The sequence below is a fragment of the Thalassophryne amazonica genome, chromosome 13, assembly GCF_902500255.1.
Source record: "Thalassophryne amazonica chromosome 13, fThaAma1.1, whole genome shotgun sequence".
NCBI classification, from domain to species: domain Eukaryota; kingdom Metazoa; phylum Chordata; class Actinopteri; order Batrachoidiformes; family Batrachoididae; genus Thalassophryne; species Thalassophryne amazonica.
This window is the reverse complement of record NC_047115.1, coordinates 1,129,946-1,153,582: the sequence shown is the minus strand read 5'-3', so window position 1 is coordinate 1,153,582 and position 23,637 is coordinate 1,129,946. Positions and strand designations below refer to the sequence as shown.

Genomic DNA, 23,637 nt, shown 5'->3' with positions numbered 1-23,637 from the left:
ATGTTGAATAATTGGTTTGAGCATCTACATTTTCTACATCCTGCCTGAACATTTTACTTTGTACTTAATCACTTTAATAGCAAACGTGTCAGCATGAAAATAATTCCTAGTCAAAGCTACACACCTTTATTTTGTATTTGTGTTTTTATCTCTTTTCCTTCCAGATATGGTCTCTGTGCTTGTACAGAATATTCCTGGAGGTGTGGTCTTTATTGAGGACTTTATTTATGACTTTTCTTCCTTGGTGTCTGTATGTTTACAGCTCATGCATGATAATGATTTAAATTTGCCAGCGTTGAACCGTATCTGCTTGTCATTTGACCACTTGATTAGATTCTACAGATCTTTTTGTAGGCCTTTTAAAATGTGTTTGAAACTTTCTAAAAAATTTTAGTATACTGACTATTTTGAACCTTCTCATTAAGGTCATATGTGTCAGAAAAGGTATGGGGTCCCAATGCTGAGCCTTGAGGAACTCCACTTGTAACTTCAGACCATTCTGATAGTTTTATATAGCTGTATATTTACGGTGTATTCTTTGTAATGGTTCTGTTCCCTTTCATGTATGTTTGGGCTTTCTGTTAGCCTCTTGTGAGCTATCTTGCCAAATGTATATTTATTTTATATGTAAACTTGTGCATTTGTCACATTGTCATTGTTGTTTCAGTGTCATTAGTGGAAGTGAAGCATTGCTAGCATGTCGTCACACAACTCGGGCAGCATTAAACGGGAGGAGAAGGGTAGAAACATCCAGGTGGTCGTCAGATGCAGGTATGAACACAAGACACTTTGTTTCATGTTGGGGTGTTTTTTAATTACAGCTCAATTAATCAGTTAAAATAACAAAAAAAAAAAAAAAAACTCTTCTTGTTTCTGTTTAGTCGTAAAGCACTGAAACGGAGACTCTTCTTATTAATGTTTCCAAAAACGGGATTCTCTACTTGAAGCTTTATGACACAAAGCTTCATAGTATCTCCTGCTGGACTAGAAGTGCTTTTGTGTTTAATTAAAAACGGTCTCATTAAAGTGTATAAGTTTGCTGTTAAACGTGTGTGTGTGTGCACTTCAGCTCCATGCATGTAAATGAATGAAATGCAGTAATAGTATCTTACAGAAACACATTTATAATTTCTGTTGAATGCATCTTTGTAAATGTCTAAAATAACAAAGCCTGCATAAAGCTGAAGAAAGTTAAAAGGTTTTTGCACAGCAGAATATTTTTGTGCGCAATGGGAACAGATGTGTCGTGAAGAGACTGTGGATGTCAAAAGAGAAAACGCTCTGTGGTCATTTTAGGTGTAATTTGCAACAACTCTTAAACATGTTTTGTGACTCACTCCTTCATGGGATAAGATTGACAATTTTTCCATCTGGATAGCACAGAACTCCTGACATTTTAAGAGACAAAGCTTGCAAAATGTAAAACCTCTTTGACTTGTGAGGGTGGGTAACTGTGTGACGACAATTTGATGAACATCAGTGCTGTTTTATTTTTGTTACATCTGTGTTATGTAAAAAAAAAAATGACATTAAGCGCCTGTTGATAAATGATGGCTGATTCCACCTTCTCCAGGTATGGGGGGGGGAAAATCCTGAAAATCACGTTGTTTACATCATATTTTCAGGCCTTTTAATACTGTGGAGCGGAAGTCGTCCTATGGGGTCATAGACTGTGATCCAACCAGGAAGGAGGTGGTCGTGAGGACGGGAGGGGTGAATGACAGAGCAGCCAGGAAAACCTACACATTTGACATGGTGAGTGGACATCTGAATAACTTTTCAGTGGAAAGGGTGAATTATTTAAGATGCAGCTTTGGGTTTTGAAAAATGTCTGCTTTTAGTTGATTATTTTGTGTGTTGGATAACTGGGCAGAAAAACGCATAACTGATTTAAAAAAACAAAACAAAACAAAAAACAAACAAACCCTTGCAGCTAATGGTTTTATGGAAAAGTGTGATCTGGAAAAGAGTTCATAGTTCGATAGTTTTGTGTATAATATGGCAGAACTGATAATTTAATGATTATCTGGTTACATGCTGCATAAAGATGGTGGACATGTCCATCAGTTACCTTCTTCTGCCACCGTGGTCCTCAACACTCGGGCACCTATGTGCTGGATTGTACCCAGAGAAACGACATGGCCAAAATGTTGAAGGTGAAACTTCTCATAATGTCAGTGATCCTCCTCATCTTAATCTAAGTAACCACTCCTTTGACACAAAGCCATTCCAGTGGGACCCGAGGATCCCCCAAGGAGACCTGGTACCAAAAACATCCAGTCGTCGCCTTAAGCCTGGTTCACACGACAGGATCTTAAAATTATCTTTAGGTTTCCAAAACCTGAGACCACACACACGTGAAGATATAAAATCATGGATCTAACAGGTTTGGTTGTACAGTGTGTGGTGTTCAGCCACACGGTGAAGACAACACCACACACAAACAGATTTCACACATGAACATTCCCACCTCAGACAGGAAATCTCGCAAAATCTCTCGAGATTAAACGTGACTTCAGAGTAAACAAACGGAGATATGTGGACCATTTAAAACAGAGGGGGAAAAAAAAAAACAATACAAAACAAAAGGCGTTCTTTAAAGGAGTGGAGACAGCGTGACCACTGGACTTTCTAGTAAGTCAGAACAGCTGTTTTGATTTTATTTTCTGGTCCGTGCGTCCGTCACCTCCGGTCTTTGATTGGTTGCACATCACATTCAGCAGGCTGTGTGCTCGTTTGTTGTCGGAGGACACTACGCACACTGCGATATCGGGCCAAAAAAATCCAACATGTTGAATATCCCCAATTTGCGATCGGAGCGCTCCTGGCGTCCTTCCGAGCAGATCAGAGCACTCTGAACACACGACAGGAATATCTGATAAGATTATCTTTAGCATCATCACAATTATCGGAGCGTCCTTAAGATTGTCGGAAGGGGAAGATTGGGTCCGATATCGGCCTAATTATCCTGCTGTGTGAACCATGCCTTAATTCACTGGTTGGACTCAAAGTCTAACAACCATACAGTATGACAGGAAGCACCAGGACACTAAAGACTTGGACCTTCATTCTCTTGCAAAAATATCATCACCAAACACCTTTGACCTCATGACTCCATAAGATCCTCATTTCAGTCTCTAAGGCAGAGAAACACAAATGTTACTGCTGAGATAAATGAGTATCTCTTTCACATTACATATATGCCATCAGATACATTTCTGAAGGCAGAGTCTTTGAAAGCCTGGACCTTAGTCTTGATCCAGGACCGTGACAACCCCAGAGAACACTCTGATGACTTGCTTAGCTTCTCAACTGCTGCAATCTGGGTATTTAAGAATTCTGCAAAGATCACAGCATCATCTGCAAAGTTGAGGTCAGTAACCATTTCCTCACCAACAAATGAAGCTGTATTGCTGGTTTTCACAACCTGACCCAACACCCAGTCCATGTCAGTGTTGACGAGTGTCAGAGCCTGAATACACCCCTGATGAATGCCAGTTTTCATTAGGAAAAGCTGAAGTCTTTGCCTCCACTCTGCACAGCACTCAGTGTCTCTGAGTATAGACTGACTGTGATGTCCGGTAAGTTCTTGGGGATCCCAGGTGTTCTCAGGATGTCCTGGAGAGCAGCCCAATTAACTGAATCAAACACGGTTCAATGAAGCACTGGTGATTCTCATGCTTGCATTGTAGGAGTGCTTGCAGGGCTAAAATGTAGTCAATGGTTGACTTGGGTATGAAACCAGACTGTTCCAGTTGCTGAGTTTTAAGTACCTGGAACTTAATCCTATTCAGAATAATCCTTGTAAGCACCTTCCCCAGCACTGAGAGCAGTGTGATACCTTTATAGTTGTTGTAATCCATGTGCTCACCCTTATCTTTCCAGATTGGGACAGCAAGTCGTTTCTTTGCATCTGTAGGGATGATACCGGTTTCCCAGATTGAAACAGATAGTTTGGAATGGCAGCAGAACAGCATCTCCAGTATCTGCCTGGAGGAGCGTTCATCAACTGTTTGATGTCCTTTGTGATCTCGCCGACATTTGGTGGTTCATTTATCTGGAGGATCAACTACAACAACCCTGGCCCAGTTGTCGTCTGACCTCCCAGCAGGAGGATCAGCCTCATACAACTGCTCAAAAGAGCTGGCTCAGTGTAACAGGACAGGAAAAGACATCTGTCAGGACTGGACGGTCTTCTGCCATAACTGCAGTGGGGTGAGCTGTAGGTAAGCAGGTCGAAGATGACCCCTCACCACTGTACCAGCTGCCATCCTCTAAAGACACCACCCCTGGTGCTCTCCCCTGGTTTCTTCTTGTCTGGAGACGATTTTCCACACTGCCGCCTCCATCCCCTTCATGATGTTCTGCCCTCTGATCGAAGGCAGCTACAGAGTTACTCCCACAGAGGCTGGAATCTTATTTTATTTTGGTTGCTGCCAAACGTTAAAAAAGACTACCTGCAGGCTGGAGGACTACCTACAGTTCTCAGATGCAGAGACCCTGTCCAGGGTACATATGCAAAATTACAATGACACATGTCAACAATTAAAAGAATAAATGCATAGACACCAAACCAAAGGATAACTAACTCACAAAGAGCTCCGCCCTCTGACAGGTGTTGTTTTCTTCCTGGTGGGTGAAGCCCTCCCCCACCCCTCAAGTGCTCACCACTTTAGATGACTAACACCCATACAAATATTAAATTATGTGATTGGTTATTGTCATAGAAGGGTCTCAGTTGACTTTCTGTTTTTCTTCCCAGGTTTTTGGTCCAGCTGCAAAACAAATTGATGTGTACAGGAGCGTCGTGTGTCCGATTCTGGATGAGGTCATCATGGGATACAACTGCACTGTTTTTGCGTAAGCACTCGTTTGTCAGATGTTGAAGCTGCTGTTTTGATGCTGACTGAGTCTGTGGAGGAGTTTAATCTCTGGATGAAACCTTTTAACGGTATTTTTCAGTTATGGACAGACTGGAACAGGAAAGACGTTCACAATGGAGGGAGAGAGGACGCCAGACGGGCAGTTCACATGGGAGGAGGTCTGCATTGTGTTTATTGTTATGGAGACTGTTTCCAGTGAATCACTGTAGGTTTTGGGCTGGAGTAATAAGAATTTTGGTTAAAATCGGTCACATCTTAGCCTGCTGATAATCATTTGGAGAAAATTGGAGTTCATTCGCGCTGAGAATGAATATTAAATAGGAATCTACCTCCAGCTGTGATTTTTGTTAAATGTCTGGACTCCATCTTTCGGGTCAGATTTCAGCCCCTCACACCGGTCTGCTGGTCCTCTTTTCCAGGACCCTCTGGCCGGCATCATCCCAAGAACACTGCACCAGATCTTTGAGAAGCTGTCTGAGAATGGTACAGAGTTTTCCATTAAAGTCTCATTGCTGGAGATCTACAATGAAGAACTGTTTGATCTGCTCAGCCCAACAGAGGATGTGAGCGAGAGGCTGCAGCTTTTTGACGATCCTCGAAACAAGGTAATTGTTACTCATTACTAGGGTTGGGTATCGAGAACCGGTTCTTTTTGAGTATCATTGAGAAATGATTCGATCCACCAACATCAGTAGTCTTTTTGCTTGATTCCCTTATTGGTCCTTCAGAGCAGCCGTTGTTTTTGAGGGCGTTTGTCGGGAAAATGATCATTCCTCTATGTTGATTACAGACCCTGAAGCGGGTCTGTAATCAGCCGTTTCTGCAGTGCGATTCCACTTTGAAGCGTGAACCATTGAAGCAGTGCTTCGATCCCTGGCTCGCTGTTCTTTGATTTGCTGCTCTTCAGAAATGGCAAGTCCGCTTCTTAGCCACTCTGTCATTAAAATATCGTGAGTCACTTTTGTGTGGATTAAAGTCACCAACGAGAATCATCCTCCGTTCCGTTGTCGCGGCTCTCTGCTGAGTCCGGTCGGAATTAATAACTTCAAAATGAATTGCCACTTTAAATAAAATGACACCACTTTCCAAATGTTGTAATACAGACAAACTACAATCGACAAACTTTTTTTTTTTCTCTCCTCCCAAAATGAGACGTCCTGCATTCTTTATAAATTACATCCTGACGTGCAGCACAGCCAGCTGAGCTCAGCTCAAACTTATGGAAAGACTTTCATGCCAATAATGTCTGAAAGGAAATGCTTTTGACAATAACTATGGATTTTGTTTATTTGTCTTTATGTCCAGAGTTTAAGGATCCAGTGACCAATTTCATATTTATTTACTTTAAGACTCAATAAAATGTTCAATTTCAATTTAATCGGCTTATAAAGGGCCAAATCTCAACAAAAGCCATCTCAAGGCACCTCACATAGAACCGTTCAACGTAAAAAATTAAATTCAAATACAGAAGTAAAAGAATAAAACAGATGAAAACATAAAAACTATTCATAAGAAAGAGAATAAAAATAGGCTTTAAGTGACTTGACTTAAAAATGTCCACGGACTCTGACTGCCTCACAGTCGCAGGAAGGCGATAAGAAAAAGCTCTGACCCGCTGACATAGAAAACCTGTAAAGCCTACTTTTAGTACACAAAAAATTCACAAGAGCTATCTATAAGGAATCGGATCAATAATGGTATCGATAAAATCCTATCGATACCCATCCCTACTCATTACCACCAGAGTATAAATCTGCACCTGCCAAAAAACAACCTCATGAAGAAGGTAGAAACAAAAAAACAAGTCACAGTGGAGTGTGTCACGTTTATCTTTGGAACGTGGTGCTACCACTCTATGCAACAAGAAGAAAAAATTAGTTTGAGTGAATTATTTATAATTTAAACACTGCGTAAAGGAACGATTTGTTACTGTACCAGGCACAAAATGCGAGTAAACTGCTTCTTTCGGCCACCGATTACACTATATATGTGGAAGCTAAATGAAAACTCTTCTGTAAAACATTTATAAAAGATAAGCTCACCGGTTCTTTAGGTTAGGACTCTTCCAATGGCTGTTCGTTATCTCACAGTCCAAACAAGTGTTATTCAAAGTAATTTTAAAAGGTATAGTCCATCTCTTTAGTCTAGATCACACCTTTCAATTTGAGAGCATGATTTGTTAAATTTAGTTGTCATTACTACACTAAAGTGAAAGGCATTACCTCATTCAGTGTACCAGAGCAGCTTGTCACACGTGTAGATGCTGCGGTCTTGTGGCCATCAGTGTCTTAAGCCCCTTTCACACTGGGGCTGCTCCCAGTTGCTTCCTGTGGTGTCATGACGACGCAGGAATATCTGCATCAGGTGCGCACAGCAGGGGGCAGAGAGAAGGTGAGAACGCAGCCTGCAGGTTCTCTGCACAGAAGTCAGAGTGCACAGTTTGGCTGCAGACAGACTGTGCACTCTGACTTCTCTTCTACTTTATATTTGTTCTTGTGCAGGGCTGCGATCTGAGTTCTGTTATAGTTTTTCTTTCCACCTTTGACTGCGAGATGCGCGCACGAACTGTCCTTAAGCAAATGTGGAGATGTCTGGAGTTCTATGTGATGTTGACATGTCCTGTCTCAGGACTTATGTCCTTTTGTTCTTTTTTTTAACTGTGATGTGAGAGTTTGAGCAGTGAACAAGGAACTAATGCCTGCAGCCAGACTTTTTTTTTTTTTTCTTTTAATTGTTCACATGTGCGCGCGTGAACGAACGTCCATGAGTGGACTAGAGATGTCCGGACTTTTTACTGGATATTTCTGGCAATCAGTCAGCTTTTTTTTTTCTTCTTCTTCTCTCTCTCTCCTCAGCGTGTAGTTTTTACTGCATTAAGTACACGGTATAAAAACTATACTGCGGGAACAACGGAACACAGCAGGAATCATAAATTGGCTCTGAGTTACGCCGGGTAACGCCTCTTTGCCCCGACTAGCACTGGAACCACTTCCTTTCTGTGTCAAGCACAGGACACCAAAAAAATTAAACAGGTTTAATTTATCGGCGCCCGACTTGCTTCCTCCTTTGCACCCCTCGCGCTGTTGTGGTGCCGAGCTGCATCGTCTTGGCACTGAGTTGCTTCCACACGGCGGCGTCATAATGGCGCACGGCGCAACCGGGAGCACCCCCGGTGTGAAAGGGGCTTTACGTATACAAGTCACAGGACCTTCCAAGTGTTTTTGTTTCATACACACATGTATATACATATGAGGGATGCTTATTCGCCGTCTTTGGACGGTTTTCCGTCTTTTTGTAAATTCTTGCCATCTAAAAGAAATGCAGGGCTGTGATTCTGTGTAGGCTCTCAGTTGTCCAGGTGGTTTCCATAGTAGAGAAGCTTGAATCTTCTTAAAAAAAAAAACTCCAGCTTTTGTTGGCTTCTGTATTTTCTTCTCTACAAGAGTCAAGACAGAAGTCAGACTATCAGAGCAAGAATTTTAGCTGAGGAAGCTTCTGCGGTTTGAAGTGAAACGTCCTCGCGTCAAGCAACCCAGTCCAGTCGAAGATTCAAGCAGAGCTGTGAAAAATCCGTGGAGCCACGAAATTCCGCAGATTTCATCATGGGGGGGAGGTGTTAGTGTTCTACTCTGTAATCATGATTGTCACTGAGTTTTTAAAATGTCTATCGCAAAGTGATTAAAAATCAGTGTCCTCGGAGGAAAAAAGCGTGACTGTTACGACAGTTGTCGTAAAGTGAGACTGGTTGGTTGCTGTGGTGACGCTGTGTGTCTCCTGCATGAAGTTTTAGCTAAAGGTAGCATGTGGATATCGCAAACCTTGAGTGTGCTAAAGTTTTTAAAAGAAGACTTGTGCAGCATGTCTCTGTCACGGACCAACGTTGGACAGAAAGAAGATGGCGAGAAAGATTGTTTGAAAAAGTCTTATAAGGACAAAAATCCGTGGAATTGTCGCTGGCTTCATCAACACACCTGAAAGATAAAAGAAGCGGGAAAAGTGAACTGTGCTCTCTCAGGAAAACACGGTAAGAATTTTTCTCTCTGGAAAATAAACATTGTGTTGTTCAAACAGGATTTTAAAATGTGACTTTTCATTAATCTAGACGTTCTTTCATTGGGGGGGAAAAAGACTGCCTTTGAATGAATTTAGGCTGCATGAATACACAAGAATGTAAATGAGTTTTTATTAATTTAGACTTTTTTCATGGGAAAAAGACAGTGGCTTTGAGTGGTGGATTTACAGGAATTTACACAAGAATGTGGCTTTTTTACTATAAGGTATGTCAATCAATAAATTTCTGTATAAAATAAAAAATTCAGGTTCAGATTCTTTGAGGTGTTTGGGCTCAGACTGAGATGGATAATTTAAACAAATTTAACATTTTATTGTTGTGCATTATTGAATGAATAATAGAGTGGCTTCAGTATTATGATATGATATCTCTTTACCTAGTCTGAAAGCAGCTATAAAGTTATTTATAATGCTTTAGTTGAGAGTTATGATTTTTAATTGTCTAGTCTTTGAGTCCAATCACAAACAAACTAAATAAAGTTTTCATGAAGATTTAGCTATATTTGTCAACTGTTGTGGTGTTATATTGTGTACATGCTCCTACAGTATGGCACAACATGCATTCAAAAACCAAAATGTTGTGCCATACTGCATGAGATCACAAGAGAAATTTAACAGATGTTTCAGGTCCAAATTTAGTCCAAAGAATGCACCAGAATGCACCACAGGGCACTTGTATTCTCAGACCCCACCCTTATCTTTCCAAACGCCTATAGCATTCGGGGTAACTTTTGCCATCTTGAATATTATAGATGAATCACAGTCTTTTTTTCTCTCTCTCTCTCTAGCATCCGTGTGTGTAGTGAAATGAATGGAAAAAATGTGTGTGGGGGGGGTTGGGGCAGTGAATACAGTAATCCTGCGGGTTGATAGGACTGTGGAGCTCTTTGACAAGGCTCTGGGTGTTCTTTAGTACCATATTGGTTCTTCCATGCCTGCCACATTCTTTGATTCTGCAAAGTCAAATCAAGTGTCTGCTCAGATGTGGTTTTTCTGAACTGGCTGTTGTACTGCAGCGCGGTGTGGTGGTCAAAGGTTTGGAGGAGGTGGCAGTCCACAACAAGGATGAAGTCTATCAGATCCTGGAGAGAGGAGCAGCCAGGAGGAGGACGGCCTCCACGCTGCTGAATGCTTATTCCAGGTAGGAGAACTCAGGTTTGAAAATATGTGCAGGTTTGGAATTTTAAAAGTTTTTATTTAGTAAATTCATGCTGTCACAATCGCTGCTGTTCATCCCAGAAGGTCAGAGTTTAAAATTTTGTCCATGACTTTGAAAACCTTATCGGGTACAGGATTCAGTGATGGATGAGGATATTCTGTCAGTGTGGGTGGAGTCTTATTTTACCTGAGGTGGGATTTTCAAGATGTTAGTTTCTTTCGTTGTGTTGTAGTTCGACACACTTGAGTTAAACTCGTGCGTTTTCGTGGAGGCTGTAATGATGGTCTTAATGCCGTGATGTCACTGGCAGGTTTTCCAAAAGCAACAAGGTGCTGTTAAAGTTAGTCCCGCTTGTCTCAGTGAACCATGTGCCTGTTTGTTGTAGTTAGAGACTGTGACCTAGTTCCCTTCATTTCAAAGCACTTAGGACCAACCTGGGTACTCTCCCTGTTTTGGTCCACCAACGTTCAAACGTCACTCTCTTTGTAGAAGTTTGTCCCATCTTGAGCTTCCAGACACACAGTAACGCCCGATTCCAGCCATTTCTCTTCTGCTTGTGAGACCTCCTTAAGTTCCTCCTCTGTTTCTGTTACAGTCTCAAATGGCTGCAGTGTGTCCAGAGCTCCTCGATCTCGGCCCTCACCAGAACATGCAGGGTGACGTCATCTCCCTGTATTCCCAGAATTCTTCAGCCTTTCTAAGTAATTCTGCAGTCACAGCAGCGTTTTTAAAGGAAAGATCAAATACGGCTGAATTTTGCATTCATTGTAATTCTGTTATGAGTCTGTCACTGGATTAATTCACGTTCTTTGAGTCATTGTTGAGACTCTACTTGGAAAACCTTCACCTGCTTGGTCGTCTCCTTTATCCTTCACATCACTTAAGACACGTAGCTGCTGGAACGTTCTTGGCTCCTCCCACCATCAGGACGATTCTGGCTGATTGGCTGTGCTGTCCACCACTAGATCAAGACTCATTGGTTTTGCCCTTGTAAAACTAGTTAAGTTTTTAACCTCGGGACAGATGGGAGGAGTTCTGCACTTGGATGTGTAGGTTTTTGTGATGTCATGATGCTCAATGTTGGAACTGGAACTTCAACATTTTCCTGACTGATGATTGTTGTTAAAAATTTGCTCTGTTTTTGGGTTTTCATGGACACAAACTGTGGTGACCACATCACTTCTGCTGGTTGGTGGCGGTAACTTCATAACCTGTCTAGTGTTAATGTGTTGTTCACTCGTTCATCTGGTTTCTGTTCTGCAGTCGCTCCCACTCCGTGTTCTCCGTCACCATCCACATGAAGGAGATCACTCTGGATGGCGAGGAGCTGGTGAAGATCGGTAAACTCAATCTGGTGAGGGTCTTCCTGTAATGATCAGGTTGAAGGACACGGAGCCGTTCTGCTGTCGTGTGACTAAAACACAGAGGAACTGATCCATGGAAATGTCCTTTCTGATGATCGAGCGTCCAAAGCACAGCATGTTGGTTTCATCCTGCTGATTCATTAATCTGTGATGCACCAGAAAAGACAGACTCCCACTACAGAGATGATCAAATCAGTTGATTATGGTCTTGATAATCTGTTAATCATTTGGAGTCTACAGAAAATACAAATTAAAAAAAAAAAATGCATGCTGTACTTTATTTTTAGTGCTTAGATTCATGTGACATTATTCTTATTGACAATGAATGTGTGATATTTCAGTCAGTCACAGATCTTCCAACCTAGTTTAAAAAAAAAACAATAAATAAATGAATAAACAACACGTAAACTTTGGACCCCCCCCCCCCCCCCAAACAAGTTGTTTGGCGTGTGTGTCAGAATTATAGAACTAGTATGTAACTATCTCTGTCTTCGTGGGCTGTTTTCTGTGAATCTGATTGGCTCTGTGATTTTTAAAACTGTCCTCACGCCGACGATGTGTTTCTGTGTGGTCGAGCAAATTGTGCTTTTATTTAAATGGTAAACGGTAAAGTGGGTGGACGTCTGACCCCGCCCACTACAATTGTAAAATAAAACTGTTTTAAACTGTGTATGATTTTGCTCATAATGGGGTCGTGACCTCTGCAGGTGGATCTGGCCGGCAGCGAGAACATCGGGCGTTCTGGCGCGGTGGACAAACGAGCACGTGAGGCGGGAAACATCAACCAGTCATTGCTGACTTTGGGCAGGGTGATCACGGCTCTGGTGGAGAAGAGGCCACACGTCCCGTACAGGTGAAGGGGGTGGAGCCACGCTCATTTTTAAACCTAAACAAACCTCAGTGTGCACGTTGTAGCTCTGCATCTCATTTCTGGAACCCGTGTTGTCGCCTCGCAGGGAGTCCAAGCTGACGCGAATCCTGCAGGACTCGCTGGGAGGACGGACCAAAACCTCCATCATCGCCACCGTGTCGCCGTCCTCCAGCAACCTGGAGGTGTGTTTCCTCTCCGTTACCAATCTCTAATCACGTTTTTGAGTGAGACATCTGAGAGTTTTTGGAAGATGTAATGTTTGTTTTTCAGGAGACTCTGAGCACGCTGGAGTACGCCAGCAGAGCCAAAAACATCATGAACAAACCGGAGATCAACCAGAAACTGTCCAAGAGGATGCTGATAAAGGTACAATGTCACAACTGAAGAATTCTCTTCACGCTCAGGACAAACGCATCAGTAAATGTGACAGCAGAATATAGTAAAAACTGAAGTCTGTATTTCATAATGCATCACTGAAAGTTCTCCGTTCAGACAGCAGGGGGCAAAATGACCACAAATCACTTCTGTCTTCTCAGGAATACACGGAGGAGATCGAGCGTCTGAAACGCGACCTGTTCGCCACTCGTGAGAAGAATGGAGTTTATCTGTCATCAGAAAACTATGAGTAAGTCACATGACCGGACCAAAAATGCGGTGCGGGGCAGGGGCCCTCAGGCTGGAAGATGTCGTAGTGCGAGTGAACTGCTGCGCTGGAATTTTTAGCTTTCATTACCTGGAATAATGTCTGAGTTCAGATGGGATCAAAGTGGTTTAAAGTCCTGCTTGTCAGGAGAAATTCTGTCCTGTCAAACTTTTGTCTCTTAAAATTTAAGAACCGTAAGACTCAAAATCAATGTTTTAATACACCAACACTGAACTGTCAAAGATCCACCTGCCCAAAGTCATGCATTTCTCACACTTATGAAGGCTTTTTTTTTATTACTATTAACAAACAGAATTTTTGTTTTAAAGTAAAAAAAATGTACCAGAAGCCCTGAAATGCTCAAATCTCCCACTAGATGGCAGGAAAAGCTGAAGAATTGTGCTGCAAGGTCTCAACTGTTAATTCATTTGATAAGTCAACTTTTGGTGAAAATGAGATCAAAAACCAAATTGCAGTTGTCACCAACCATATGGACAACTTCCTTCTAATATGGACTATCAAAATAGTTTTTTTTTTTTTTTTTTTTTAATTCAAGTTTTCTGTGGAAGTACTGAGCTATAGTAGAGAAGCTTGAATCTTCGACTGGACTGGGTTGCTTGACGCGAGGACGTTTTGCTTCAAATCACAGAAGCTTCCTCAGCTAAAATTCTTGCTCTGGAAGTCTGACTTCCGTCTGACTCTTGTAGAGAAGAATAAAACGGAAGCCAACAAAAGCTGGAGTTTTAAACCTAACCAGACCCCTCCTACTGAGGCCCACTGCTATAGGCTAGTGACTAAACAATAGCTCTAATTAAACTGCTTTGACTCGAGTACCCCATTGTAAACGGGGGATAAAGTGTGTCTCAGACCCCCTCCCCGGTTAAGGCTGGGTTTCAAACATTTCACAAAGAGTGCCTCCTTGACCCCTCTGTCAAACCATTTCTTCTCTGGCTAATATTTTAACTTCCTTGTCCTCAAATGTGTGGTTAGTTTCAGTCTTTTGTTCATGGTAATGAGTCATTCACGTCATCAAGGGAGCCATCAGAAAGGCATCCATCCCATCATTAGAGGGACAGCTGTCCTGTCATTAGGTGTGCCAACTACAGCACAATAGGTGCTAATTAGAGCTATTGTTTAGTCACTAGCCTATAGCAGTGGGCCTCTCAGTAGGAGGGGTCTGGTTAGGTTTAAAACTCCAGCTTTTGTTGGCTTCTGTTTTATTCTTCTACAAGAGTCAGACAGAAGTCAGACTTCCAGAGCAAGAATTTTAGCTGAGGAAGCTTCTGCGATTTGAAGCAAAACGTCCTCGCGTCAAGCAACCCAGTCCAGTCGAAGATTCAAGCTTCTCTACTATGGATACCACCTGGACAACTGAGAGCCTACACAGAAAGTACTGAGCTAATTTTAATTTAAGGAAGCAGTAAATTCTGAAGGGCTTCTGTGACTCTGTTGTGCAACGTGGAAACATAAAATATTCTGAACATCTTCAACCTGCGATTGAGAAATAGTGTCCAAAATCTGGAGCAAACTGAGCTGTACCATCCAAACATGTCAGCAAAAACACACAACCTTGGAGTTAAAAGTTAGAGATGTGGACAGGAGTGTGTGTTGCTGCTAAAACTGCCTCAGCTCTTGGATGGCAACCACTCAGGCAGGCAACCAGTCCATCCTCAAAGTAACCATTTGTCTGCTGCAGCCAGGTGAAATTTGGGCCTGTCCTTGTCCTGCTTCAGTCTCTGCTGTCCTCCACACTGAGACACCTGTGTCCTGGCTCATGTCCAGAGAAACTCACCTCGTGGACTAAATGTGGTGTCTGATGTTCCCTCAGTGTCAGTGATCCTCCTCATCTGAGTCTCACCAAGTAACTGTTCATTTGACAGTCATTCCAGCAGAACTCAAAGATCCTCCAAGACCTTTGACTCCATCAGGTCTTCCCAGCAGATGAAGGTCGCTGCAGAGACGAGCTCCCACCTGATTTAGTCCCAGTTTGGACTTTTGTGTCCTGATAGACTGATTGTGGACTTGGACATGTTTGCTCCGAGTCGTCTGACGGGAGGCGGAGCTGAGATGAAGTCTGACTTGATAGGAACTTGTTTGTTGTCATAGTAACCAGTCATCCTTTTTTTTTTTCTTTTTTTTTTTTCTTTCAGGAACATGATGGGTCAGATCACATCCCACGAAGAGCAGATAGCAGAATACACAGACAGGATCACAGCCATGGAGGACGAACTCCAAAAGGTACGTCAGCAGCACAAAAACCAAAGTCCGACAGGATTTCAACAAAGTGAAATAATTTACCAAAAACTATGATCTTGTTCTGAAACGATGAAGTCAGGTTTGACAATGAGCTCTGGCTGCATTCAGTCTGTTGTTGAGAGGCTCACCTGGGTGATGGTGCTCCACCATGTGGATTGTGCAACATCATCAACAACACAATAATGTAAAACTCAAATAGGACCAATTTTTTTTTTTTTTTAAATATGCCAAGAAGAAAAATAACAGACAAATTATAAAACACCAAATATCCATTAAATTTGAGCTCGGTGAACATTTTGATTCAGTGCTGCTGTGATCAGAGCCGCGGACTGTGCCGCCATCAATGCGTCTTCAGATTTGAAAATGAGAAGAGTTCATGTTAAACTTTTGCAAAAAATAAATAAAATTGTGTGTGTGTGTGTGTGTATATATACACACACACAGTAGTGTTCAGAATAATAGTGCTATGTGACTAAAAAGATTAATCCAGGTTTTGAGTATATTTCTTATTGTTACATGGGAAACAAGGTACCAGTAGATTCTCACAAATTCAACAAGACCAAGCATTCATGATATGCACACTCTTAAGGCTATGAAATTGGGATATTGGTTTAAAAAAAGTAGAAAAGGGGGTGTTCACAATAATAGTGTGGCATTCAGTCAGTGAGTTTGTCAATTTTGTGGAACAAACAGGTGTGAATCAGGTGTCCCCTATTTAAGGATGAAGCCAGCACCTGTTGAACATGCTTTTCTCTTTGAAAGCCTGAGGAAAATGGGACGTTCAAGACATTGTTCAGAAGAACAGCGTAGTTTGATTAAAAAGTTGATTGGAGAGGGGAAAACTTATACACAGGTGCAAAAAATTATAGGCTGTTCATCTACAATGATCTCCAATGCTTTAAAATGGACACAAAAAAAAAACAGAAACGTGGTGGAAAACAACCATCAAAACAGATAGAATAACCAGAATGGCAAAGTCTCACCCATTGATCAGCTCCAGGATGATCAAAGACAGTCTGGAGTTACCTGTAGGTGCTATGACAGTTAGAAGACGCCTGTGTGAAGCTAATTTATTTGCAAGAATCCCCCGCAAAGTCCCTCTGTTAAATAAAAGACATGTGCAGAAGAGGTTACAATTTGCCAAAGAACACATCAACTGGCCTAAAGAGAAATGGAGGAATATTTTGTGGACTGATGACAGTAAAATTGTTCTTTTTGGGTCCAAGGGCCGCAGACAGTTTGTGAGACGACCCCCCAAACTCTGAATTCAAGCCACAGTTCACAGTGAAGACAGTGAAGCATGGTGGTGCAAGCATCATGATATGGGCATGTTTCTCCTACTATGGTGTTGGGCCTATATATCGGATACCAGGTATCATGGATCAGTTTGGATATGTCAAAATACTTGAAGAGGTCATGTTGCCTTATGCTGAAGAGGTCATGCCCTTGAAATGGGTGTTTCAACAAGACAATGACCCCAAGCACACTAGTAAACCAGCAAAATCGTGGTTCCAAACCAACAAATTTAATGCCTCGCAGATGTGAAGAAATCATGAAAAACTGTGGTTATACAACTAAATACTAGTTTAGTGATTCACAGGATTGCTAAAAAAGCAGTTTGAACATAATAGTTTTGAGTTTGTAGCGTCAACAGCAGATGCTATTATTGTGAACACCCCCTTTTGACTTTTTTTTTTTTTTTTTTTTTTTTTTTTTTTACTAATAGCCCAATTTCATAGCCTTAAGAGTGTGCATATCATGAATGCTTGGTCTTGTTGGATTTGTGAGAATCTACTGGTACCTTGTTTCCCATGTAACAATAAGAAATATACTCAAAACCTGGATTATTCTTTTTAGTCACATAGCACTACTATTATTCTGAACACTACTGTGTGTGTGTGTGTGTGTATATGTGTATATATGTGTCATAAGGAAATGGGAGAGCTGACATTTTCTGTTTGATATGGTTGTCTGTTGGGACAAATATTTTTGGAGAAACTACGGATATTGGCTAACAACACTGAATAATGGATGTTGATAATTACATTCTGCACTCGCACCATTCCAGTGCAGGGCGGTAAATCATCTATATATTCAAGATGTGCATGCGTGATTTTTATTTAGTAATTATGTTATTATGGGGTGTTGTGTGTGTAAAATTTTGAAGGGAAAATATTAATTTCATCCACTTTGGATTGAGGCTATAACATAACAAAATGTGGGAAAAGTGAAGCGCTGTGAATACTTTCTGGATGCTCCGTAGATTATAGGGGTAATGTAGTGCAAAACTACTAATGCTGCCCAAGAAGTGTGAAACGCAGTGATATTTTGGTTCATATCATCTGCCCCAACTTTATTGTACTATGAGAGGCGCTCTTTGTGTTTCTGTGCAGGTGACCGAGCTGTTTGTGGAGAGTAAATCCAGACTGGATCAGTGCACTGTGGTCCTGGAGGAGAAGCAGCAAAGGTGACTTTTATTTTATTTATTTATTTTTTTTTTTTCAGGGCGTGTCCTCCGGCCCTTTGAAGACGTTTGCTGCAGGTGATTCACCTGAAATAAAAATGTTTCTTGTTGTCAGCCTGGAGGAGACGAACAGGACCCTGCAGCAGACCAAAGACCTGCTGGTTCAGGAGGAGTTTGTCTGCTCAGAATTCTCTCTGGCCCATGAGTCTCTGTACAACACCGCTGACCAGGTGCGCCAGACCGTCGGCACTGCTGGATCTGACCATCCTTTACTTACTTGTCTTCTGAATTCAGTGATGTTTATTTGTTTCTGCCTTCTGGTTCTGTTACTGCTTCCTTTTTTTCTTTCTCTCTCTCTCTCTTCTGCCATTTGTAGAACAGGTTGGCTGGTTTTCAAAAACAAAAAAAAGATTGTGCATCGTGCTATTTTTAAATTTGTTGGAAAAGTATTTGTATTTCTGTAGTTTCTGAACGAGAGGAGTAAAGGTTCTGCAGAGGAAGAACCACAGTGAGACGATTATTAAATAAAAATGTAATTTATTCCTTTATTTGTGGTCTCCGGTCTAGTTGCTGGGGGCAGCCGATGCCAGCGCTGATGACGTTTCAGGTTTGCACGACAAGCTGGACAGGAAGAAAAAGGTCAGAGTTGAACAATTTTATCTTAAATTGTTGATGCTCCCAACATGAAGACTTCCTCTGATGCTGTTCTGTCTCGGGGTCGACTGAAACTGTCTTCATGTTGTGGCACATTTTGAAATCTTATGTAAAGACCAACGTCACACCCACTTGAACTTTTGAAGGTGGAACAGCACAACCAGCAGATCCAGCAGACCTTCTGGGAGCGCATCGAGGGTGCGTTCAGCACCATGGAGGACCACATTCAGCGACAAGGAGCCAAACACCACGACACGCTGAGCAGCTACTCACAGGCCGTCGGTAAGAACCTGCGCCATGCTCCTCCCCTCCACCGCCAAGCTGCACCATCACTGAAGCTCCTCTTGTTCTCTCTCCTACAGATCGTCTGCTTGTAATGAACGAGGAAACCTTGAAGGGAACGGTGTCGACTGTTCAGTCCTTCACAGACAGAGTCAGGGAGCTGGTTGCTGTGGGCGTGGCCCGCTGCCGGGACAGAGTTCAACAGCAGGAGGCGCTGTGTGTGCAGAGCAAAGACATCCTGCTGCAGCTGCTGGTGAGGAAACCGTTAAGGAACTTGATAGGCCTGGTGTGAAGAACTTGATCTCATTGTTTCTCCTTGTAGGAGGAGCATTTGAAGGACATGGAGCAGGTCCTGGTGGGTCAGATTCTGGCGGATCTTTCCGCCGAAGGCCAGCTTACAGAAGTCCTGGGAACCACGGTGGAAACACAGGGAGTTCTGGCCAACAAGGTTTGGTTCGGACAGTGTTCTGATGTAGACAAATGCAGACAGCGTCTGATTAGATGTTTAGGTTTTGGGGAAGGCGCCATCTGAACCGTCAAAATCAGACTGTCCTGAACAGGTCTCTCTCCGTCTCTCTCTCTCTCAGGTGGAGGCGATGAAGGAAACAGGTGTGTTTTTCAGCGGTCTGGCTCAGGACCTAGCTAGACTACGCAAGGAAACTCTTCTGGGTCTGAGCACCCTGCAGGCCGAACACGACAAGCAGGCGGACAACATCAGACGGGCGCAGGCGAGACACCAGACGGTAAGCACCGCCCTGCTCGATTAGGGCGGTGCTCTGGGTAGTTTAGAAAGGAAAGGGTTGGTCTTTAGTGTGACCCTCTCACCCACAGTGACCCCTGTGGGCGAGATGATGGGGATAAGGAGTCGTGCTACTGACACCTAGGACTGGGTTCAGTTCCAGGTCAGGTGACCTGACAAGTCTTGGCTTTGTCAAAGTCCGCCCAGCTGTGACTCGTTCCCAGTCTATGCTGGGGAAGTAACCCATGCCGTGCTGGTGTTCCATCCTGGGGAAGCCGCAGACTCTCACCCACATCAAAGCACAGGACCCAGGGATAAACCCTGACACCAACAGGCCTCGGGCCTGGATAGGACTTCACTGTCTGTGCAGTTTGTTGGTTTGAATTCAGTTTATAGATTGAGTTTTGTTCCTAAAATAGATCAACTGGATCCACGTTTTGATTTTTGAGAGGAGGCAGCAGAAGCTTGGATGAAAAACATAATTCAGGTTTTTCTACAATCTTGTGGGGGAGTAGATGCCCCGTCCGTAGGGTGTTTGGGGGTGTGGCATTTAAACAAAATCAGTTGTAAGTAATGTTGATGCATTTTGTTTAAGCTGTTTGTAAAATTAGAACAAGACAAAGAAAAACAAACTGTGCCGAGCGGTTTACTGACGAGGGTTTCTGAGTTTACCGACCTGTTTACTGGAAGAGTTCCTGGTACTAGTTTGGCTGAAGAGGCATTTGGATGTGATTGTTTCAGCGCATGCAGCAGACCATGCAGTGTATCCAGGACCAGCTCCACCTCCTGAACCTCGAGGTCCAGAAGGACTACAGTGACCTGCATTCAGCTTCCAAAGCTCTGCAGAAACCTCTGCAGAACCTCCAGGAAGGCATCAGAATGTAAGACTCATACATTAGTAATGTAGTTCCAACCTCAAATCCAAAGCTTATGAATCCTTAAAGATAGTTTTTACTTCAGTAGTTCCTTAACTGACGGGATTCAAACCTGTTCCCTGTTTCTGGTTGTTCAGCGGTCACACCTCATTAGAGCGTCAGGCTTCAGACCACGCTGACCTCCTCTCCTCGACTTCCTCTTCTCTGGCCGCCTCTCTGCACCTGAACGTCAGCGAGAGCCAGCAGGTTCTGGATCAGATCTCAGAGTGCCGTACCCGCCTCCACAGCAGCGTGTCTGGTACCGAGCTTTCTGCCGCGAAACGTTAAAGTGAATTGATTGTGTCAAACCATGTGGTTGATGCCAACTGTGACTGCAGACCTGATGGAGCGTCAGAGACTCTGGAGCTCCCGAGTTCAGGAAAACGCAGAGACTCGAACCCAGAAACAGCTTGGCGTGATGGCGGAGAATTCCTCTGAGGTCCAGAGTCTGAAACAGGTAAGAGGGTCCAGACCCCGTGTCGGCTAGGTCCCGAGCTCTCTGGGTTGGGAAGAGTAGACCTTGTGTGAAGCACCTTGAGGCAACTTTGAGTTGGTGCTATATAAATGACGATAAATTGAAATTACCGACAGTTTAATCTCATCATGTCAAATGCCGGTTGTTGTGGTTCGTTTGTGTGTTGTTTTTGTTTGTTTTTTGCCAGCTTTCACTTATATTCCCACGGAAAACATTGTCACAGCTAACTGTGCCTGACTCCACTGTGTGTGCTATAATGCTCTGATTTGTGACACATTGATGCTAGGCTAATGCACCCAACAAATATTGTACTGATGCCGAGCTACAAGTCCGGATTTTTCCTGTCCTGTTTTTCCATGCTTGGAATTTAACAAATTGTAGAAAAATGGCACCTCCCGGGAGTAACACAGTAGGAAAAACTAGTCCATCTCTCGCTCCTGAGTCCCAGATGTGCGCTGGTACCACAATTTAGAGCCAAATGCTTTCATGTGAATTTGTAGTACTGACATAATTCAGCACAGAGTTCTTTTCCCGACCCGACTCTCCACCAAAGTCCCTGTTCCCCCGCTGCTGTTTGCTCAAAAGAATCCAACCCGAATAAACCTGTTTTCACAAACCTTTGTGTTGATGCGGGTTTTGATCCAGAAAAGATGATCTTGTAGAAAGGCCTTGTCTTGACTGGATTCCGTTCAGGTTTGGACGGGATTCTTGGTGAACACTTTTGCTGATGATGTGGTTTCTGCAGTAACTGAAGGAAGTCACAGAAGCGTCAACAGTCCATAAGATATTTATTCATATTTGGGGCTTCGTTGACAGAACTGGGATCAGAGTAACTTCAGATTCAAGTGGTTCTTCCTGCTTTCATCATCCACCCTCCACACTGTCTGGTGTAGGAACTAACAGTCCCACAGACAGGTTGTTCTCTGTGGACGTAATTCATACTCTAAGCTCTGAATGTTTGGGTTTGTCTTCGTTCTCTAGTGGTTTTCACTGATCTGGATTCACTTTCCTAATTAGTATGTCCCTTCAGCTGCTCCTTTGTTTTCACTTTGGGTCACCACAGCAGATCTGAGGTGGATCTGCATGTTGATTTAGAAACCCCTTCCTGATGTAACAACGTAGTTCATGGAGAACAGGCAGGAGTGGGTTTGAACCAGCCACCACCCGTGCCCATTCACTTTGTGCATTAAAAAAAAAAACCTTTAATTCCTTTGTCGTCTTCGTCCAGAGTGTCGATGGACGCTGCAGCGAGCAACTGCAAGCAGTGGAGGAGGAGCTGTGCGACCGCAAGGAGGAGGTGATGCAGGTGCTCACTTCTCTTCAGAACCAGACCTCACAGGACCGGGCCTCCCTGGACCAACAGCAGGAGTTTCTGCAGGACCACGTGGAGACGAGTCGACAGCTGGTCCATGGTTTCCTGCAGGAGGAGCTGCAGCAGGACGTTCCCACCGGTAAACATGTTGTCTGTGGCAGTTATTCGATTAATTTTATGCTGAAAACAACCATTGGATCCACAGCCTGCAGTATTGCCCCGTTTTGGCTAAAATGAGGAACCCCACAATGACATCACTTACTGCCTGAGAAGGTAAACTGGCTCTTCTTCCCTTCAGGTGCAACCCCTCAGCGTCGGGAGATCGTGTATCCTCGGGTACTGGTGAAGTCGCGGAGTCGTGCTGAGATACTGGAGAGTCTGAGGAAGCAGCAGGAGGCGCTACAGGCCACCGAGGAGGAGGAAGACTATGAGGAGGACAGACAGAGTCAGGACAGCCATGTACGTTGATGTCCCTCCTGTGGGAGGCGGCTCGTGCTGTGCAGTTTGTGTCTGTGGTCATTCTGTTTGCAGATGATTTTTTGCTGTGAGTTGCTGATGGCGTGTGTGTGTTCAGGGCTCTCTGGAGGAGGAGCTGAGCTGCCGTGACGACAGTGTGGCCACTGAGCCGTCCTTCATCGACGAGAACCTCGTTTTCAACCAGAACAAACGAGTCCCCTTCTTCAAGGTGAGCGGAAAACTATTGCACAGTTTAGATCCAGAGGACGAACATTTGGTCTCTGAGAAGATACAAGATTAAAATGTTTGTGGCTAAATTATTATTGTTCCTTTCTATCTCCCAGAAAAAGGCTGCAAAAAAGGACAGGAAGATTCCAGTGAAGCAAAAAGAAATGGAACCAGAGTTGATGCTGAAGTCCAAACTTCCACTCCGCTGTCAGAACTAAAAGCAGTTTTTTGTTTTGTGTCCCGTTTTTTGTCATGATTTTTAAATGTCTTTTTTTTTTCTTTAATTTGTTTTATGAAATTAAAGGACAGTACACTCACTCTGTACTCTGTTTTAACAAGTTTATTGACCTTCATTCTTCTCTTGTGCTCCACAACTTTAAGATCTTTTATTTGTTGCAGAGCCACAATTTTTTTTTTCCTTTATTTCAAGCACTAATTTTAAAGTTTCAGTTTTTTTTAAGAGGCTGTATGTTTACAGATTGTTTAAATTGATTCCAGATTATTTCTTTCTTAGAAATAAATGGTTAACTTTTGGTAAAAATCACCTTCAATACTTCACATGTTTTTCAGTTAATTTATATTTTGCTCACAAAACAGACAAATGGTCCCAAATTATTTCGATGTTCTTCAGTGTGCTAAAATTAAAAACACTTGTCCCCGTCTCTGGGTCCAGAGACACCTGCAAAGATCTTCTGGAGTTATGAGGTCAGAGGTGTTGGACTGTGCCAGTATCAGTGCAGAACGATGAAGGTCCAAGTCTTCAGGGTCCTGGTGTTTCCTGAGACTTGGACTACCTAGTGGCCTCAGGTGAGGACTGAATGTCTGTGGAGGGTCTTTGGGTCCCGCTGGAATGATTTTGTGTCAAA

The 23,637-nt window shown here is 43.0% G+C and overlaps 1 protein-coding gene across 2 annotated transcripts in view; it reads left to right on the top strand.

Moving 5' to 3' along the window:
• The window catches only part of kif11 (kinesin family member 11), a 28,873-nt gene extending 5,739 nt beyond the window's left edge, over positions 1–23,134 (top strand). Inside the window, exons 2-27 of one of the 2 annotated variants that reach the window (XM_034185134.1) lie at positions 668–771; positions 1,626–1,755; positions 4,763–4,860; positions 4,963–5,041; positions 5,303–5,488; positions 9,971–10,095; positions 11,377–11,467; positions 12,185–12,330; positions 12,434–12,530; positions 12,619–12,714; positions 12,885–12,973; positions 15,142–15,229; positions 17,641–17,714; positions 17,827–17,941; positions 18,279–18,350; positions 18,512–18,647; positions 18,728–18,900; positions 18,970–19,095; positions 19,235–19,390; positions 20,128–20,267; positions 20,399–20,559; positions 20,639–20,757; positions 22,004–22,226; positions 22,386–22,546; positions 22,662–22,772; positions 22,888–23,133. In XM_034185134.1, coding sequence (XP_034041025.1) covers positions 698–771; positions 1,626–1,755; positions 4,763–4,860; positions 4,963–5,041; positions 5,303–5,488; positions 9,971–10,095; positions 11,377–11,467; positions 12,185–12,330; positions 12,434–12,530; positions 12,619–12,714; positions 12,885–12,973; positions 15,142–15,229; positions 17,641–17,714; positions 17,827–17,941; positions 18,279–18,350; positions 18,512–18,647; positions 18,728–18,900; positions 18,970–19,095; positions 19,235–19,390; positions 20,128–20,267; positions 20,399–20,559; positions 20,639–20,757; positions 22,004–22,226; positions 22,386–22,546; positions 22,662–22,772; positions 22,888–22,989 — 3,168 coding nt within the window. In that variant the 5' untranslated portion in view covers positions 668–697 and the 3' untranslated portion in view covers positions 22,990–23,133. Of the gene's footprint in view, positions 1–667; positions 772–1,625; positions 1,756–4,762; positions 4,861–4,962; positions 5,042–5,302; positions 5,489–9,970; positions 10,096–11,376; positions 11,468–12,184; positions 12,331–12,433; positions 12,531–12,618; positions 12,715–12,884; positions 12,974–15,141; positions 15,230–17,640; positions 17,715–17,826; positions 17,942–18,278; positions 18,351–18,511; positions 18,648–18,727; positions 18,901–18,969; positions 19,096–19,234; positions 19,391–20,127; positions 20,268–20,398; positions 20,560–20,638; positions 20,758–22,003; positions 22,227–22,385; positions 22,547–22,661; positions 22,773–22,887 lie in introns of those variants that run through there. The other variant, XM_034185135.1, reaches the window with a different exon arrangement.
• Positions 23,135–23,637: the final 503 nt, after the last annotated feature.